The sequence below is a fragment of the Arachis ipaensis genome, chromosome B2 (genome assembly GCF_059453495.1).
Source record: "Arachis ipaensis isolate K30076 ecotype BB chromosome B2, ASM5945349v1, whole genome shotgun sequence".
NCBI classification, from domain to species: Eukaryota; Viridiplantae; Streptophyta; class Magnoliopsida; order Fabales; family Fabaceae; genus Arachis; species Arachis ipaensis.
The window spans coordinates 71,669,376-71,685,549 of record NC_142437.1 but is presented as its reverse complement, the minus strand read 5'-3'; the positions used below and the strand labels follow the sequence as shown (position 1 = coordinate 71,685,549).

Below are 16,174 nucleotides of genomic sequence, written 5' to 3'. Positions count from 1 at the left end.
CCTGTGCGTACGCACAGGTTTAAAATTTCACAGGGTTGTGCGTGCGCATATACCAGAAATCACAAAATTCTGCAACTTTGCAAAATTTCATATTTTGTCACCAAACTTTGAATGATCATAACTTCCTCTAAAAAAATCCAAATTTTACAAACTTTATATCAATTCAAAGAGTTTTCAATGGAATTTAATGCTAAACAAATTTCGACAAATTTTGAAAACTAAGGCATGAGTTATGATCAGACAAAGTTCACCAAAATTCCCTTTTTACCAAAAGTTCACCAATTACCAATTTTCCAATTTTTACAACTCAAACCAACCAAAACCAAATAAAACCATTCCAAACTTCATTTTTCATCAAAATCTACCCTTTATAACATATTTCACCATTCTTACTAATTTTTCCTTCACATTTCATTATTCTCAACCTCAACATCAAATGTATAACATTATAATCAATCCTCATTCACATTTTTCAACCACATTACCAATTCATCAATCTCAACATCACATATATCATTACCATTTACTTTTCAATCCACACAATTATTCATCGTCATCATATCATCATCAATCATCATAATTACTCAAATTCATTAACCCATCATAAATTATCATACATCATCATTCAACAACTCAACAACCATTTTAATTCAAACCTATCCTATGGGTCACTAGCCTAAGTGTCCATGAATATTATATACTACATAGAGAAAACCGAAACCATACCTTGGCCGATTCCCAATATGCTAAAATTCAAAATTGAGCACAATCTATACTTTCAACCACAAGCAAGCCTCCAATTCCACTCCAACAAGCACCAACAAGATCCAATAGCTTTCAAACTCACAATGATCAAGCTTTATACACACAAATCATCACTAATCAACCTAGGGCTCAATTAAATCATAACCTCACAAGGGTTTTAAGAGATCTTACCTTTTCTACTAGTTTTGGATGTCAAATCCAATGCTAACAAAAGGTTAGAGTGTACTTAAACACCCAAAATCACAAAATTCCACTTAATTAAAAGCCCTAAATTTTCGAAATTTTGAAAAGAAGAACTGAGACGATTCCGTGGTTACCTCACCAGTTTCTTGGATGGATTTTGTAGAGCTCTTCACAAGGAACACGTAGCCGCAAACGGTGCGGCGATCGGAGCTTTGTAGCTCAAGATATGAGCTTGTGAAGTTGAGAGTGAATAGTAACAATGGGGTTTCTCTCCTTCTTCCCTTTTCAGCTGAGTGGTGTTGTGTTTTAAGTATTGATGTGCTGAATGGGTTCACTTATGAACTTATATATACGTTGGGCTTGGGCCCAACTTGGGCCCGATCCAACCCGTTAGTGTTTTTAGCCCGTTTGTCCCAACTTTGGGCCAGACCTTTAAAATTAACGCCTTAAATATTTTTCTAAGGTTTTTCACAGAAAATACATTTTCTAACTCAGAAAAATCTAATGAGTCCAAAAATCATATTTAAATCCTCAGATTCTCATTCTAATTTTTTGGAATCTAATTTGGGCAATTTAATTACTTAATTAGACGATTAATTAAGCTCGGTTCTTACACTTTGATCCTCTTGTCTTCATTTTCGGGCCTGAAACTGGGTCAAAAGCAGCCCAGAAATCGCCCCCAGCGAATTTACTTTACTGAGGCACGTGACGCTCGTCACGCGTACGCGTACGCATCGTTGAATCTTGCACCTGGCCACGCGTAGGCGTCAGCCACGCGTGCGCGTCGCTTGGTTATGGCTTGGTCATGCGTACGCATCAGCCATGCGTGCGCGTGGACACCAGCTTCTCAAAACTTCAATTTCTTGTGTTCCTTCCACTTTTGCATGCTCCCTTTCCATTCTCTAAGCCCTTCTTGCCCTATAAACTCTGAAAACACTTAACACACATATCACGGCATCGAATGGTAATAAGAGAGGATTAAAAATTAGCGATTTTAAGGCCTAAGAAGCATGTTTTCAATCATAGCACAAAATTAGAAATGATTTATAAAACCATGCAATTTATATAAATAAGTGTGAGAATAGTTGATAACATCCACTCAATTCAGTACAAAATAAACTATAAAATAGTGGTTCATCAGTCACCCATAGAAAGAGAGTCTTTCCTCTTAGCCAAGTGATAATTCAATATTCGGCTTCAAAGTGAAAACCATTAAAAATTTAAACTATTGTCTCATCCTTGAAAATTCTCGCAAACAGGCAAAAAATTAATCACTATTCTTAATTTTATGATGAATATTCTATTTTTGCCTGAAAAAATGTATTATCTATTACTAATTTTTCGATCAAAATGTACCACATGTCACTTTTTCATTACAATTGAAATCAAATATTTTCTTTCAAAATTAAAGAGTTATCTCCTCCTCTTTATCTTCCTTTCTCTATATCTCTCATTTCTTCACTCACTCTATCTCTCATTCTCTCTTATATATCATTATTAATAATTAGTTATAAATTTGACAATTAAAATGTGTAACATAACATTCTCTAAATACAATTAAAATTAAACTAAAATTGAAATATTAGAATTGAAATTAAATATAACTATATTATATTACTAATTTACAACCAAAATGTGTCACATGACACTCTCTTATTAAAATTAAGAGAAAATATTTTCCTCTAAAATTAATAAAGTTCCTTTCTATATCCTCTTATCTATCTCTCTTCACTTCTCTATTTCTCTCTACCCTTCTCATTTTATATATAACTTATAATTTATATTTTATATTACTAATTTGACAAACTAAAATGTGTCACGAGATTTTCTTTCATTACAATTAAAGTAAAAATTTTTCCTCTAAAATTAACAAACTCTCTCTCTCTCCTTTATCTTTCTCTCTCTTTCTCTTTCAATCTCTATTTTTCTATATCTTTTTATTCTAAAAAAATTAAAATTAATAAAATAATATAATTTAAATAAATTCATAATTTTAAAAAATACATTAAATTTATAATTAAATATCAATAAAAAATAATCCCATAATATTATTCACATAAATATTATTATATACATACTTTTTATTTTTTTATTAAATTTTAAATTTTTACTGGTTATTTTTTTAATCTATATTTTTATTTTATTCAAAAATTTATCTCATTTCATTTGAAAAGAATATTATTATTGTGATCAATAATTAAAATCAAGATTCAATTATTTAAAAAAAATTGATTTTGAATTAATTTTATGACTATCAATATAAATTTTTTATACTAATATCTAATTATATAAAAAGAAAAAATATTTTTAGATAACAAACATGAATGTTAAAATTAATTATTAATAAAAAAAAATAAACTCTTTTCCATGAAAATAATAACTAAATAGTTTATTATTTAATTTTTTTATCTACAAAAACTCTAATCTTGTTAGCCGACAAAAACTTTTATCCGTTACGAGCTTTTTATAAAAATTTGATTTTATAAAAAGCTCACTAGTCCGCTTAAGCAAGTGTCGGGGGTTCGAATCCCGCCTTGTGCATGCAGCAACCCATTGGCCAGCGGCAAACCCTTAAATGGAGCTCAGTACCGCGACGGATTAGTCCTTGACCTGCCGGGTTGGGGGATACCGTGGGAAACCAACTCTAAAAAATTTATATTCCGGGGTAAAAACACTAGTAATAAACAAAATGTACCCAGTTACCAAAAAAAAAAAAAAAAAAAAATGTACCCCGAATTTACAGTTGAACTATTGCTCATTAATTGACAATTTAGGCCTCCTTTGGAGACCAGCCTTGCCTTTTTTCTGCAGCCCATACCGAAACACCTTGTTCATTCACACACTTGAAATTCGAATTACAATTACACTTTACAGTTAAAAAAGCAATCGAATTTTCTATACACATCAAGAAGACTCCAAGACATTGGCATTTTACATTAAGATGTCTTCAGTATTCCCGAACTCATCAAAGATTCCCTGAAAAAAAAGCACAAAACAAAAGGAGCAGAAAATTACGCGCTTGTGTCAATTTTTCGCCTAGTGTAAATGGCATGGCATTATAGAATTTGTAAGGACAGTTAACGGTGGGTAGCTAAAGGATCATAACAAGACATGGAACTTGTTATCCTTAATTCACTAGTAAGTCGTATAGGAATAGTTTTAGGTTTTCTAGTAATACCCGTTTCCAGTGGTTTTAGCTGTTCATTTTAATTATATATAAATATATAATATTTATGATTGAGATGAATAGCTAAAACTATTGGAAAATCAGTATTCTTGGAATATCTGAAAAATTTCCAGTGGTATATATTGTAAAAGCAACATAAACCCGAAAACCGAAGGGCAAACCAAATTAGGTGTCTCCAAAAGTTGAAGCTCCCGTTTAGCTTAAAATAAAAGAAAGAAAACGAAAGGAAAGAAAGAAAAGGTAAATAACTGAGTAAAAGAGAACCGATTTGCTTTGAAATATGGACATCCTATCTGTTCACACGCTTTAGGTGGCTAAAGCTGGTATTGATTGGCCTGAACAAATTGGTGCATAAATATACTCAAAATTAGGACCCATATGAAACGTGAATAAAATGGTCGTCACTATTTTTTAAGTTTTGTGATTAAGAGGATTGAGTACAACAAACGACATAGCCACACATCATATGGTGTTCACCACGCAGAAGTTATCAAATTGACAACAGACTTAGGCACTTTTAGGTACCTCTGATAAGTACACTTCCTAATTCAGTTATGTACTAATGTTGAAGACTTCTTTATGTATTCTCTCATGATTTTTGATACAACCTCTCTAAGGATGGATCATAAAATGACATTAGAAGTGCATATCTACCTGATGAATGCTAGAGGGTTATCAAAATTTATTGGTTTTGGCCATTAGTTAGCCATTAATATTTAAAAGTATGGAATAAAGTACGTTGTTGGATTACTAGACTAAAGGAATTGAATTGATAACTAAGTGATGGCCAAAAACAATAAATTCTGATAGCCTTCTAACATTTCTCGACCAACATTTATAAAGCTATCCCTAATACATTCATTAGAATAATGTATTGGAATTTATATGTATAGAATTATAGACATACGATATTTCAATAATTTATTAGAAAATTAGAAAATAAAACTGTAATTATATTAAAATCTGATTAAAACTCCAGAATTCTGGGGTGACATTGCAAGTTTGGTATAAGAAGTTTTGGAGAGAAAGCCTTTGAAGGATTTAATATAGTTCACAAGTATTATTATTCGGAGGTCAAGAGTTTTTGGTGACCTTCCATAACCTCTCTTTTCTAGGTTTTCATTCAATTTTATTTGACCGTACATTTTTATCCCTACTAAATTATTGTACTATTTATAAAATATACTAATTCCAATAAATTATTTTATGAAAGAATATATTGTAAAAATATATTCTAAGTCCTCTATTGCCCTTCTTTTATATTTCAAACCCTTGATCAAGAGAAACTTATAAGTCCTGGCTTTACTTTCCCTTCCTCCCCTCCAAAGCTTTCCTTTTCTTTTTGCAAGCTTGCAAACACACCCCAACTTGAAAAGAGGAGTTTTGGAAGATTTAGAGGTTTAATAAACCTCCCTCCAACAAAAACATTTTCCTCCAAATAATTAAACTCGTGAACTAGATCAAATGCCCCCAAGCCTTAGACTACACACCTACACCAAACTAATGAATTTACCCTGAGTTGCTTTAATAACACGAGTAATATTGTTAACGCAATTCTACAAGAATAATAATAATAAAAGAATAATTCCTCATGGCCCTTAGACTCAACTAAGCCAATCCAAACTAACTACTACTTTATCCACTCCAAAGTAGGGTATCTGAATAATAACCAATCATGGAGACTTGCTATAAGCAAAAGCCGTTTTGGGTCTACAATAGTAACGTGGAAGGGTGCAACCAAAGAAATTATGAGAACTAGTGCAGATAAAAATCAATTGAAAGTGAAACCACAAGACGGAATATCTACCACCAGCATCATATCTCTAACATACACACAAGGTATCTAAATCCACAGGATAAACTTTACCAATTCTTTGTTTCACACAGGATGCAATTCAGGAATCGACCTTAGGGAGGTTTTACGTAGTGAAATTTCTACTCGTATTTCAGACCAATGCATTCTCTTTTCCCTTTTGTGAGAGTTTTTTTTCTCACTTTTTCTGTGTGCAAATGATCAGATTTAGAAATCTTTTATTGGATTTTACAATATTTAGAGAGAAATTATCTATCATCCTAAAAATCTTTATTTTTTGCAAAATAAATAAAGTAAATGGTCAAATTAATCCATCAAAGATCGCTCGTTCTCCAAATTGGTCTCCGAAATATTTTTTTAATCAAATTCGTCTTTTAAAGATTTTAAATTAGTCATGTTAATCCTTCCACTACTTTCTTTATTTATGGTGTCAAAATTTGCTAATATGACACGGTAAGTGACATCCCAACACACACCTAAGAGTCTTAATTGACTATTAAGATAATAAATTTATGAAATTAGATAAAATCAAAACTTAAAATTGAGAAGAAAATTTGAGGCATTAGAATCACTCAATTTGGGTTTATTTGATCTAATTTCATAAACCAATCATGTTAATAGTCCAACTAGGTGTGTGTTGTGATGGTAGTTAACATACCACACCAACAAACTTTGACGCTATTAGCCATGAAAGTGACGAAGATACTAATATGACTAATTTAAAATTTTTAAGGAATGAATTTGATTAAAAAAATGGGTTAAGTACGATTTTGGTCCCTAACGTAGAGGCCGAAAATTTATTTCGTCCCCGACCTTTTTTTCGCTACAAAATGGTCCCTAAAGTTTAACTTAGTTTCAAAATCGTCCTTCGGACGAAAACACCCTCCCCTTCTTCCCCAAAATTAACAGAAGCAGAACCAGAAGCTGAAGTGAACCCAGAAATTGAAGCAGAAACACCAATGAAACAACAACAACAAGAAGCACAACAACAACAATAACAACAACAAATAATGGAATAAGAAGAAGAACAACAACAAAAGCAACTAGAAGCAGAAGAACAACAACAATAATGAATAATGGAAATATCAAGAAGAAACATCAGAAAATCATCATCATCATAATGAAGAACCCAAATGCAGAACTCAAACTCAGATTTCGCACACAACCACCACCACCACCTCTTGGACGACGACGAACACGAGAGCACGGGCCAGACGAGGGCGAGGGCCAGACTAGGGCGCGGCGCTGCGAGGTCGAGGTGCAGCGAGACGAGGGCGACAATGAGGCGACGACGACGGCGAGGGCGAGGGCGAGGAGGAGGAGCAGGAGCGGTGGCCCTTCCCCCTTCCCTTCCCTTCCCTTCCCTTCCCCAAACCAAACACCCCCGTGATACCCTTTTCCCTTCCCCGTTTAACCCATTTTCTTTTTCTTTTTTTTTTTAATTAGGAGTATTTTTGGAATTAAAATTAATTTTTTTACTTAGGAATATTTTTGGAATTAAAATTAAAAATTTGATAAGAAGGACGATTTTAAAACAAATTAAAACCTTCGAGACCATTTTATAGCAGGAAAAAAAAAAAAAAAGCCAGGGATAAAATAAATTTTTGCCTCTAACGTAGAGACCAAAATTGTACTTAACCCTAAAAAAATCTATCAATAACTAATTTAGAGAATGAATAACGTAATGACTAATTTGACCATTTCCTCAAAATAAACAAGTATTGGCTGCTTTTTACTTATGTTTTCAAGCTATTCAATGAAATTGGATATGCTCTATTCCACAATTAGGAATTAAAAATATGATTTGATAATTAGGGAAGGAAACATTAAAAATAATTAATAGTAAAAATGATGACACTTGCATCAAAGATAAGATCATAAGAAAAGAATATTTGACAGTAATTTGACATAGCATGCTTAAAAAAGTACTTACCGATGTCAATTCAGTCCCGGAAAATGACATCATCAGCGATTTCCATAAGCGGCGCGAGACACTCCGGCGAGAACTTTCTCGCGAAGAGGAACGGGTAGCTCGAATTTGACACTCTTAGCCGGCGAATGAGCCCCGGCGATACCTCCGACGGCGTATACAGATGAGGATGCCCGTCCCAGCAACCGGTCCAATTAACCCTTGTGAGTGTGAATCCGGTGCACCCCTTCCTGTCCTCCATGGACAGCAGCGTCGGAAAGTAGTGCTCCTCTGGGTAACATGGCTCCTCTGTCACGCATGGAAGCCGGAACTTCCTCCACAGCTTCTTGTCCCTCACCACAACCGCCGCATGCTTCCGGGTCAGGACAAAGAACTGTGACCCGACCCGGAACTCCTCGTACGGCACTTCCGGCAGCATGGCGTTTTCTCCACGAGCTACATACCTGTCATACAGGTTGGTCTCGTTGGAGAGTATCTCTATGAAACTGGAGTGGATTGAGTTGCAAAATAAGTAACTGTAAACGAATTGAAAAGACAAGAGAGGAACACAGTGTTGGGAGACGAGGGCGAAATATTGGTTGTGGGGATCGTCGATGAGGGCGGATGCCAAGAGGCGGCGGGCGGCAGATATGAGGGAAGGCGAGGCGCGGTTGGTTTTCTTGGAAGGGATGAAGCGGCGTCGAAAGACGCCGCCAGGATCGGCGACGGTGGAGGACGGGTCCGCGTGGATGTAGATGTTGAAGAGATGGCGATGCCCGGAGAAGAATTTCTCCCACAAGGGGGCAAAGGAGAGGTTGGAGTTTGTGAGGAAGAGGAAGGCAATTTTGGGGTTGTTTGTGGTGGTGGTGGTGGTGGTGTGAGCAGCGGTGACGCTGGCGCGGCGGAAGAGGGTGTGGTCGTGAGTGTCGGAGGTGAAGGGGAGGTAAGAGGTGGTGAGGAATTGTGGGGAGAAGAGGAGGACGAGAGGGAGGGAAATGAAGAAAGTGAGGGAGACAAGTATGGGCGATGACAACATCGGAAGGTCTGTGTTTGCTTGATTTTTTGTTCGCTTGGTTTTGGTTGGTTGTGGTTTTGGTCTTTTGGACTGAGGAAGTGTGTGTAGTGTGTACTGTAGTGTGTGTGAGTGTGCGCTGAGATTTTGAGGTCACAAGATTACGACCAGGGTTGGCAGGGAACAGAAGAGACGCTGGAATATGTGGCTTTTGTAGAATTTTTCACTTTGTTTTCTTGCCTTTTTCTTTTGTTTCTTTTGGTTTTCTAGAAATAATATATTATTTTGTTATTCCTAAACATCTTTTTTAATATTAAAGATATCAACAAAAGAGGACCATCACCGAAAAATAAATATTAAACATAACGAATGAGGGATAATATTTTCCTTTCTCGAATTGAACGAGTGATATAATATAATATTATAATTTTTAATTTTTTAAAATAGTTGAAGAAATCAAAATTGGAGAATTTGATTTTAAGTTTTTAATTTTTTTAATTTGTTATTGGTGCACGAAATTGTGATCATCAATGGCGCCATCAACATGGTACGCTCAATTGTAATCTCAACTTTTTATTACAACTTCGCACAACTAACCAGCAAGTACACTGGGTCGTTCAAGTAATAAACCTTACGCGAGTAAGGGTCGATCCCACGGAGATTGTTGGTATGAAGCAAGCTATGGTCACCTCGTAAATCTCAATCAGGCGGATATCAAAAGGTTATGGAGTTTTCGAAATTAAATAAGAAGTAAACATAAAATAAGAATAGAAATACTTATGTAATTCATTGGTTAGAATTTCAGATAAGCGTATAGAGATGCATTCGTTCCTCTGAACCTCTGCTTTCCTGCTGTCTTCATCCAATCAATCTTACTCATTTCCATGGCTGGCTTTATGTAAGGACATCACCGTTGTCAATGGCTACTTTTGATCCTCTCTGGAAAATGGTCCGATGCGTTGTCACTGCATGGCTAATCGTCTGGAGGCATCACCCTTGTCAATGGCTGCATCCCATCCTCTTGTGAAAATGGTCCAAATGCTCTGTCACAGCACGACTAATCATCTGAGGTTCTCGATCATGTTGGAATAGGATTCACCCTCCTTTTGCGTCTGTCACTACGCCCAGCAATCGCGAGTTTGAAGTTCGTCACAGTCATTCAATCCCAGAGTCCTACTCGAAATACCGCAGACAAGGTTTAGACTTTCCGGACTCTCATGAATGCCGCCATCAATCTAGCTTATACCACGAAGATTCTGATTAAGAGATCCAAGAGATACTCATTCAATCTAAGGTAGAACGGAAGTGGTTGTCAGGCACGCGTTCATAGGGAATGATGATGATTGTCACGTTCATCACATTCAGGTTGAAGTGCGAATGAATATCTTAGAAGCAGAATAAATTGAATTGAATAGAAAAACAGTAGTACTTTGCATTTATTCTTGAAGAACAGCAGAGCTCCACACCTTAATCTATGGAGTGTAGAAACTCTACCGTTGAAAATACATAGGTGAAAGGTCCAGGCATGGCCGAATGGCCAGCCCCTCTGATCTAAGAACTAGGCATCCAAAGATGATTCCAAAGATATCAAAGATGTCAAAGATGTCTCATACAATAGTAAAAAGTCCTATTTATAATAAACTAGTTACTAGGGTTTACAGAAGTAAGTAATTGATGCATAAATCCACTTCCGGGGCCCACTTGGTGTGTGCTTGGGCTGAGCTTGAATGTTACACGTGCAGAGGCTCTTTCTGGAGTTGAACGCCAGGTTGTAACGTATTTTTGGCGTTCAACTCTGGTTTGTGACTTGTTTCTGGCGTTTAACTCCAGACAGCAGCGTAGAACTGGCGTTCAATGCCCTTTTACATCGTCTAAACTAGTTCAAAGTATGGACTATTATATATTTCTGGAAAGCCCTGGATGTCTACTTTCCAACACAATTGGAAGCGCGCCATTTTGAGTTCTGTAGCTCCAGAAAATCCACTTTGAGTGCAGGGAGGTCAGAATCCAACAGCATCAGCAGTCCTTCTTCAACCTCTGAATCTGATTTTTGCTCAAGTCCCTCAATTTCAGCCAGAAAATACCTGAAATCACAGAAAAACACACAAACTCATAGTAAAGTCCAGAAATGTGAATTTAACATAAAAACTAATAAAAACATCCCTAAAAGTAACTAGATTCTACTAAAAACATACTAAAAACAATGCCAAAAAGCGTATAAATTATCCGCTCATCACAACACCAAACTTAAATTGTTGCTTGTCCCCAAGAAACTGAAAATCAAATAGGATAAAAAGAAGAGAATATACTATAAATTCCAAACTATCAATGAAACATAGCTCCAATCAGATGAGCGGGACTTGTAGCTTTTTGCCTCTTGAATAGTTTTGGCATCTCACTTTATCCATTGAAGTTCAGAATGATTGGCATCTATAGGAACTCAGACTTCAGATAGTGTTATTGATTCTCCTAGTTCAGTATGATGATTCTTGAACACAGCTATTTTATGAGTCTTGGCCGTGGCCCTAAGCATTTTGTTTTCCAGTATTACCACCGGATACATAAATGCCACAGACACATAATTGGGTGAACCTTTTCAGATTGTGACTCAGCTTTGCTAAAGTCCCCAATTAGAGGTGTCCAGGGTTCTTAAGCACACTCTTCTTTTGCTTTGGACCTTGACTTTAACCGCTCAGTCTCAAGTTTTCACTTGACACCTTCACGCCACAAGCACATGGTTAGGGACAGCTTGGTTTAGCCGCTTAGGCCAGGATTTTATTCCTTTAGGCCCTCCTATCCACTGATGCTCAAAGCCTTAGGATCCTTTTTATTGCCCTTGCCTTTTGGTTTTAAGGGTTACTGGCTTTTTGCTCTTGCCTCTTGGTTTTAAGAGCTTTTGGCTTTTTCTGCTTGCTTTTTCTTTTTCTTTCTATTTTTTTCGCTATTTTTTTTCTTTTTTTTCTGCAAGCTTTGTTCTTTGCTACTTTTTCTTGCTTCAAGAATCATTTTTATGATTTTTCAGATTATCAAATAACATGTCTCCTTATCATCATTCTTTCAAGAGCCAACATATTTAACATTCATGAACAATAACTTCAAAAGACATATGCACTGTTCAAGCATACATTCAGAAAATAAGAAGCATTGTCACCACATCAATATAATTAAACTAAGTTCAAGGATAAGTTCGAAACTCATGTACTTCTTGTTCTTTTGAATTAAAACAGTTTTCATTTAGGAGAGGTGATGGATTCATAGGACATTCATAACTTTAAGACATAGTTACTAACTACTAATGATCATGTAATAAGACACAAACATAGATAAGCACTTAACATAGAAAACGAAAAACAGAGAGTGTAAGAACAAGGAATGAGTCCACCTTAGTGATGGTGGAGTTTCTTTCTTGAGGAACCAATGATGTCCTTGAGCTCTTCTATGTCTCTTCCTTGTCTTTGTTGCTCCTCCCTCATTGCTTTTTGATCTTCTCTAATTTCATGAAGGATGATGGAGTGCTCTTGATGTTCCACCCTTAGTTGTCCCATGTTGGAACTTAATTCTCCTAGGGAGGTGTTGATTTGCTCCCAATAGTTTTGTGGAGGAAAATGCATTTGAGGCATCTCCGGGATCTCATGGTGATGAGCTTCCTGCGCCTCTTGAGCTCCATGAATGGGCTCTCTTGCTTGCTCCATCCTTTTCTTAGTGATGGGCTTCTCTTCCTCAATGGGAATTTCTCCTTCTATGAAAGCTCCAGCTGAGTAACATAGATGGCAAATAAGATGAGGAAAAGCTAGCCTTGCCATGGGGGAGGACTTTTCGGCCATTTTGTAGAGTTCAAGAGAGATGACTTCATGAACTTCTACTTCCTCTCCAATCATGATGCTATGAATCATTATGGCCCGATCCACAGTAACTTCAGATCGGTTGCTAGTGGGGATGATGGAGCGTTGGATAAACTCCAACCATCCTCTAGCCACAGGCTTGAGGTCCAGTCTTCTTAGTTGAACCGGCTTGCCTTTGGAGTCAATCTTCCATTGAGCTCCTTCCACACATATGTCCATGAGGACTTGGTCCAACCTTTGATTAAAGTTGACCCTTCTAGTATAGGGGCGTGCATCTCCTTGCATCATAGGCAAGTTAAACACCAACCTTACATTTTCCGGACTAAAATCTAAGTATTTCCCCCGAACCATGGTGAGATAATTCTTTGGGTCTGGATTCTTACTTTGATCATGGTTCCTAGTGATCCATGCATTGGCATAGAACTCTTGAACCATTAGGATGCCGACTTGTTGGATGGGTTTTGTTAGAACTTCCCAACCTCTTCTTTGGATTTCATGTTGGATCTCTGGATACTCATTTCTCTTGAGTTTGAAAGGGACCTCGGGGATCACCTTCTTCTTGGCCACAACATCATAGAAGTGATCTTGATGAGCTTTGGAGATGAATCTTTCCATCTCTCATGACTCGGAGGTGGAAGCTTTTGTCTTCCCTTTTCCTTTTCTAGAGGATTCTCCGGTCTTAGGTGCCATCAATGGTAATGGAAAAACAAAAAGCTTATGCTTTTACCACACCAAACTTAGAATTTTACTCGCCCTCGAGCAAGAAAAGAAAGAATAGATGAAGAAGAAGAAGAAAATATGGAGGAGAGGGAGAAGGGGTTGTGTTTCGGCCAAGAAGAGAAGAGAGGGTTATGTTGTGTGAAAATGAGGAAGAATGGAGGGCTATATATAGGGAAGGGAGGGGGGGTAAGGTTCGGCCATAAGGGTGGGTTTGGGTGGGAAATTGATTTTGAATTTTGAAGGTAGGTGAAGTTTATGAGGTAGGTTTATGGGGAAGAGTGGATGGATGTGAGTGGTGAAGTGGTGATAGGGACGAGAGATTGAGGTGATTGGTGAAGAGTTTTGGGAAAGAGTGTTTATGGGATTGTGTGAAAGAGGGGTGAGAAGAAGTGAGTGGAGGTAGGTGGGGATCCTGTGGGGTCCACAGATCCTGAGGTGTTCAAGGATTTACAACCTTGCACCAAATTGGGCATGCAAAATGCCCTTGCACACAACTCTGGGCGTTCAGCGCCAGATTGGTGCTTGTTCTGGGCGTTGAACGCCCAATTGTTGCCCATTTCTGGCGTTGAACGCCAGAACCATGCTTGTTCTGGGCGTTCAGCGCCAGCTCTTCTCCAGGGTGCAATTCTGGCGTTCAAACACCCAGATGCTGCCCATTTTGGGCGTTCAGCGCCAGAACCATGCTCTGTTCTGGCGTTGAACGCCAGCCAGATGCTTCTTATTGGCGTTTAAACGCCAGTAAGGTCTTCCTCTAGGGTGTAATTTTTCTTCTGCTATTTTTGATTCCATTTTTAATTTTTATATTTATTTTGTGACTCCACATGATCATGAACCTAATAAAACATGAAAAACAATAGAAATAGAAATTAGATAAAAATTGGGTTGCCTCCCAATAAGCGCTTCTTTAATATCAATAGCTTGACAGTGGGCTCTCATGGAGCCTCACAGGTGTTCAGAGCATTGTTGAGACTCTCCAACACCAAACTTAGAGTTTGGATATGGGAGTTCAACACCAAACTTAGAGTTTGGTTGTGGCCTCCCAACACCAAACTTAGAGTTTGACTGTGGGGGCTCTGGTTGACTCTGCAATGAGAGGAGCTTACTGTGCTTCCTCTCCATGGGTACAGAGAGAGATCCTTGAGTTTTAAACACAAGGTTGTCCTCATTTAATTGAAGGGTCAATTCTCCTCTATCCACATTAATCACAGCTCTTGCTGTGGCTAGGAAGGGTCTTCCAAGGATGATGAATTCATCCTCATCCTTCCCAGTGTCTAGGACTATGAAATCAGCAGGGATGTAAAGGCCTTCAACCTTTACTAACACGTCCTCTACTTGTCCATAAGCCTGTTTTCTTGAATTTTTTGCCATCTCTAATAAGATTTTAGTGGCTTGCACCCCATAGATTCCCAGTTTCTCTATTACAGAGAGGGGCATGAGGTTTATCCCTGAACCAAGGTCACACAGAGCCTTTTCAAAGATCATGTTGCCTATGGTACAAGGTATTACGAACTTTCCAGGATCCTATTTCTTCTGAGGCAATGTCAGTTGATCTAGATCACTTAGTTCATTGGTGAACAAGGGAGGTTCATCTTCCCAAGTCTCAATACCAAATAATTTGGCATTCAGCTTCATGATTGCACCAAGAAACTTGGCAGCTTGCTCCTCAGTAACATCCTCATTCTCTTCAGAAGAGGAATACTCATCAGAGCTCATGAATGGCATAAGGAGGTTCAATGGAATCTCTATGGTCTCTAGATGAGTCTCAGATCCCTTTGGTTCCTCAAAGGAAAGCTCCTTATTGATCACTGGATGTCCCAGGAGGTCTTCCTCCTTGGGATTCACGTCCTCTCCTTCCTTCACAAGTTCGGCCATGGTGATTAATTCAATGGCCTTGCACTCTCCTTTTGAATTTTCTTCTGTATTGCTTAGGAGAGTACTAAGAGGGAGTTCAGTGATCCTTTTACTCAGCTGGCCCACTTGTGCCTCCAAATTTCTAATGGATGACCTTGTTTCATTCATAAAACTCACAGTAGCCTTAGATAGATCAGAGACTAAGTTTGCTAAATTAGAGGTATTTTGTTCAGAGTTCTCTGTCTATTGCTGAGTGGATGATGGAAAAGGTTTACTATTGTTAAACCTGTTTCTTCCACCATTATTAAAGCCTTGTTGAGGCTTTTGTTGATCCTTCCATGAGAAATTTGGATGATTTTTCCATGATGAATTATATGTGTTTCCATAAGGTTCACCCATATAATTTACCTCTGCTATTGCAGGGTTTTCAGGATCATAAGCTTCTTTTTCAGAAGATGCCTCTTGAGTACTGTTGGATGCAGCTTGCATTCCATTCAGACTCATGAGAAATCATATTGACTTGCTGAGTCAATATTTTGTTCTGAGCCAATATGGCATTCAGAGTATCAATTTTAAGAACTCCTTTCTTCATAGGCGTCCCATTACTCACAGGATTTCTCTCAGAAGTGTACATGAACTGGTTATTAGCAACCATGTCAATGAGTTCTTGAGCTTCTGCAGGCGTTTTCTTTAGGTGAATGGATCCACCTGCAGAGGTGTCCAATGATATTTTAGCTAATTTAGACAGACCATCATAGAATATGTCTAGGATGGTCCATTCTGAAAGCATGTCAGAAGGACACTTTTTGGTCAGTTCTTTGTATCTCTCCCAAGCTTCATAGAGGGATTCACCTTCTTTCTGTCTGAAGGTCTGAACATCCACTCTAAGCTT

General features: G+C 37.5%; 1 protein-coding gene and 1 non-coding gene across 2 annotated transcripts; one reads left to right on the top strand and one right to left on the bottom strand.

Moving 5' to 3' along the window:
- Window positions 1–3,684: 3,684 nt before the first annotated feature.
- Window positions 3,685–9,096, bottom strand: LOC107625264 (core-2/I-branching beta-1,6-N-acetylglucosaminyltransferase family protein). Its single transcript, XM_016327858.3, has 2 exons — window positions 7,882–9,096; window positions 3,685–3,924 (listed from the first exon to the last, which is right to left on the bottom strand). Exon 1 carries the CDS (start codon window positions 8,891–8,893, stop codon window positions 7,892–7,894), a length of 1,002 nt encoding a protein of 333 aa, XP_016183344.1. The 5' UTR covers window positions 8,894–9,096; the 3' UTR covers window positions 3,685–3,924; window positions 7,882–7,891.
- A 6,970-nt stretch (window positions 9,097–16,066) lies between these two features.
- On the top strand, window positions 16,067–16,174 carry LOC148574344 (small nucleolar RNA R71). Its single transcript, XR_015906740.1, has one exon. It is a non-coding gene; the product is annotated as a small nucleolar RNA R71 (small nucleolar RNA).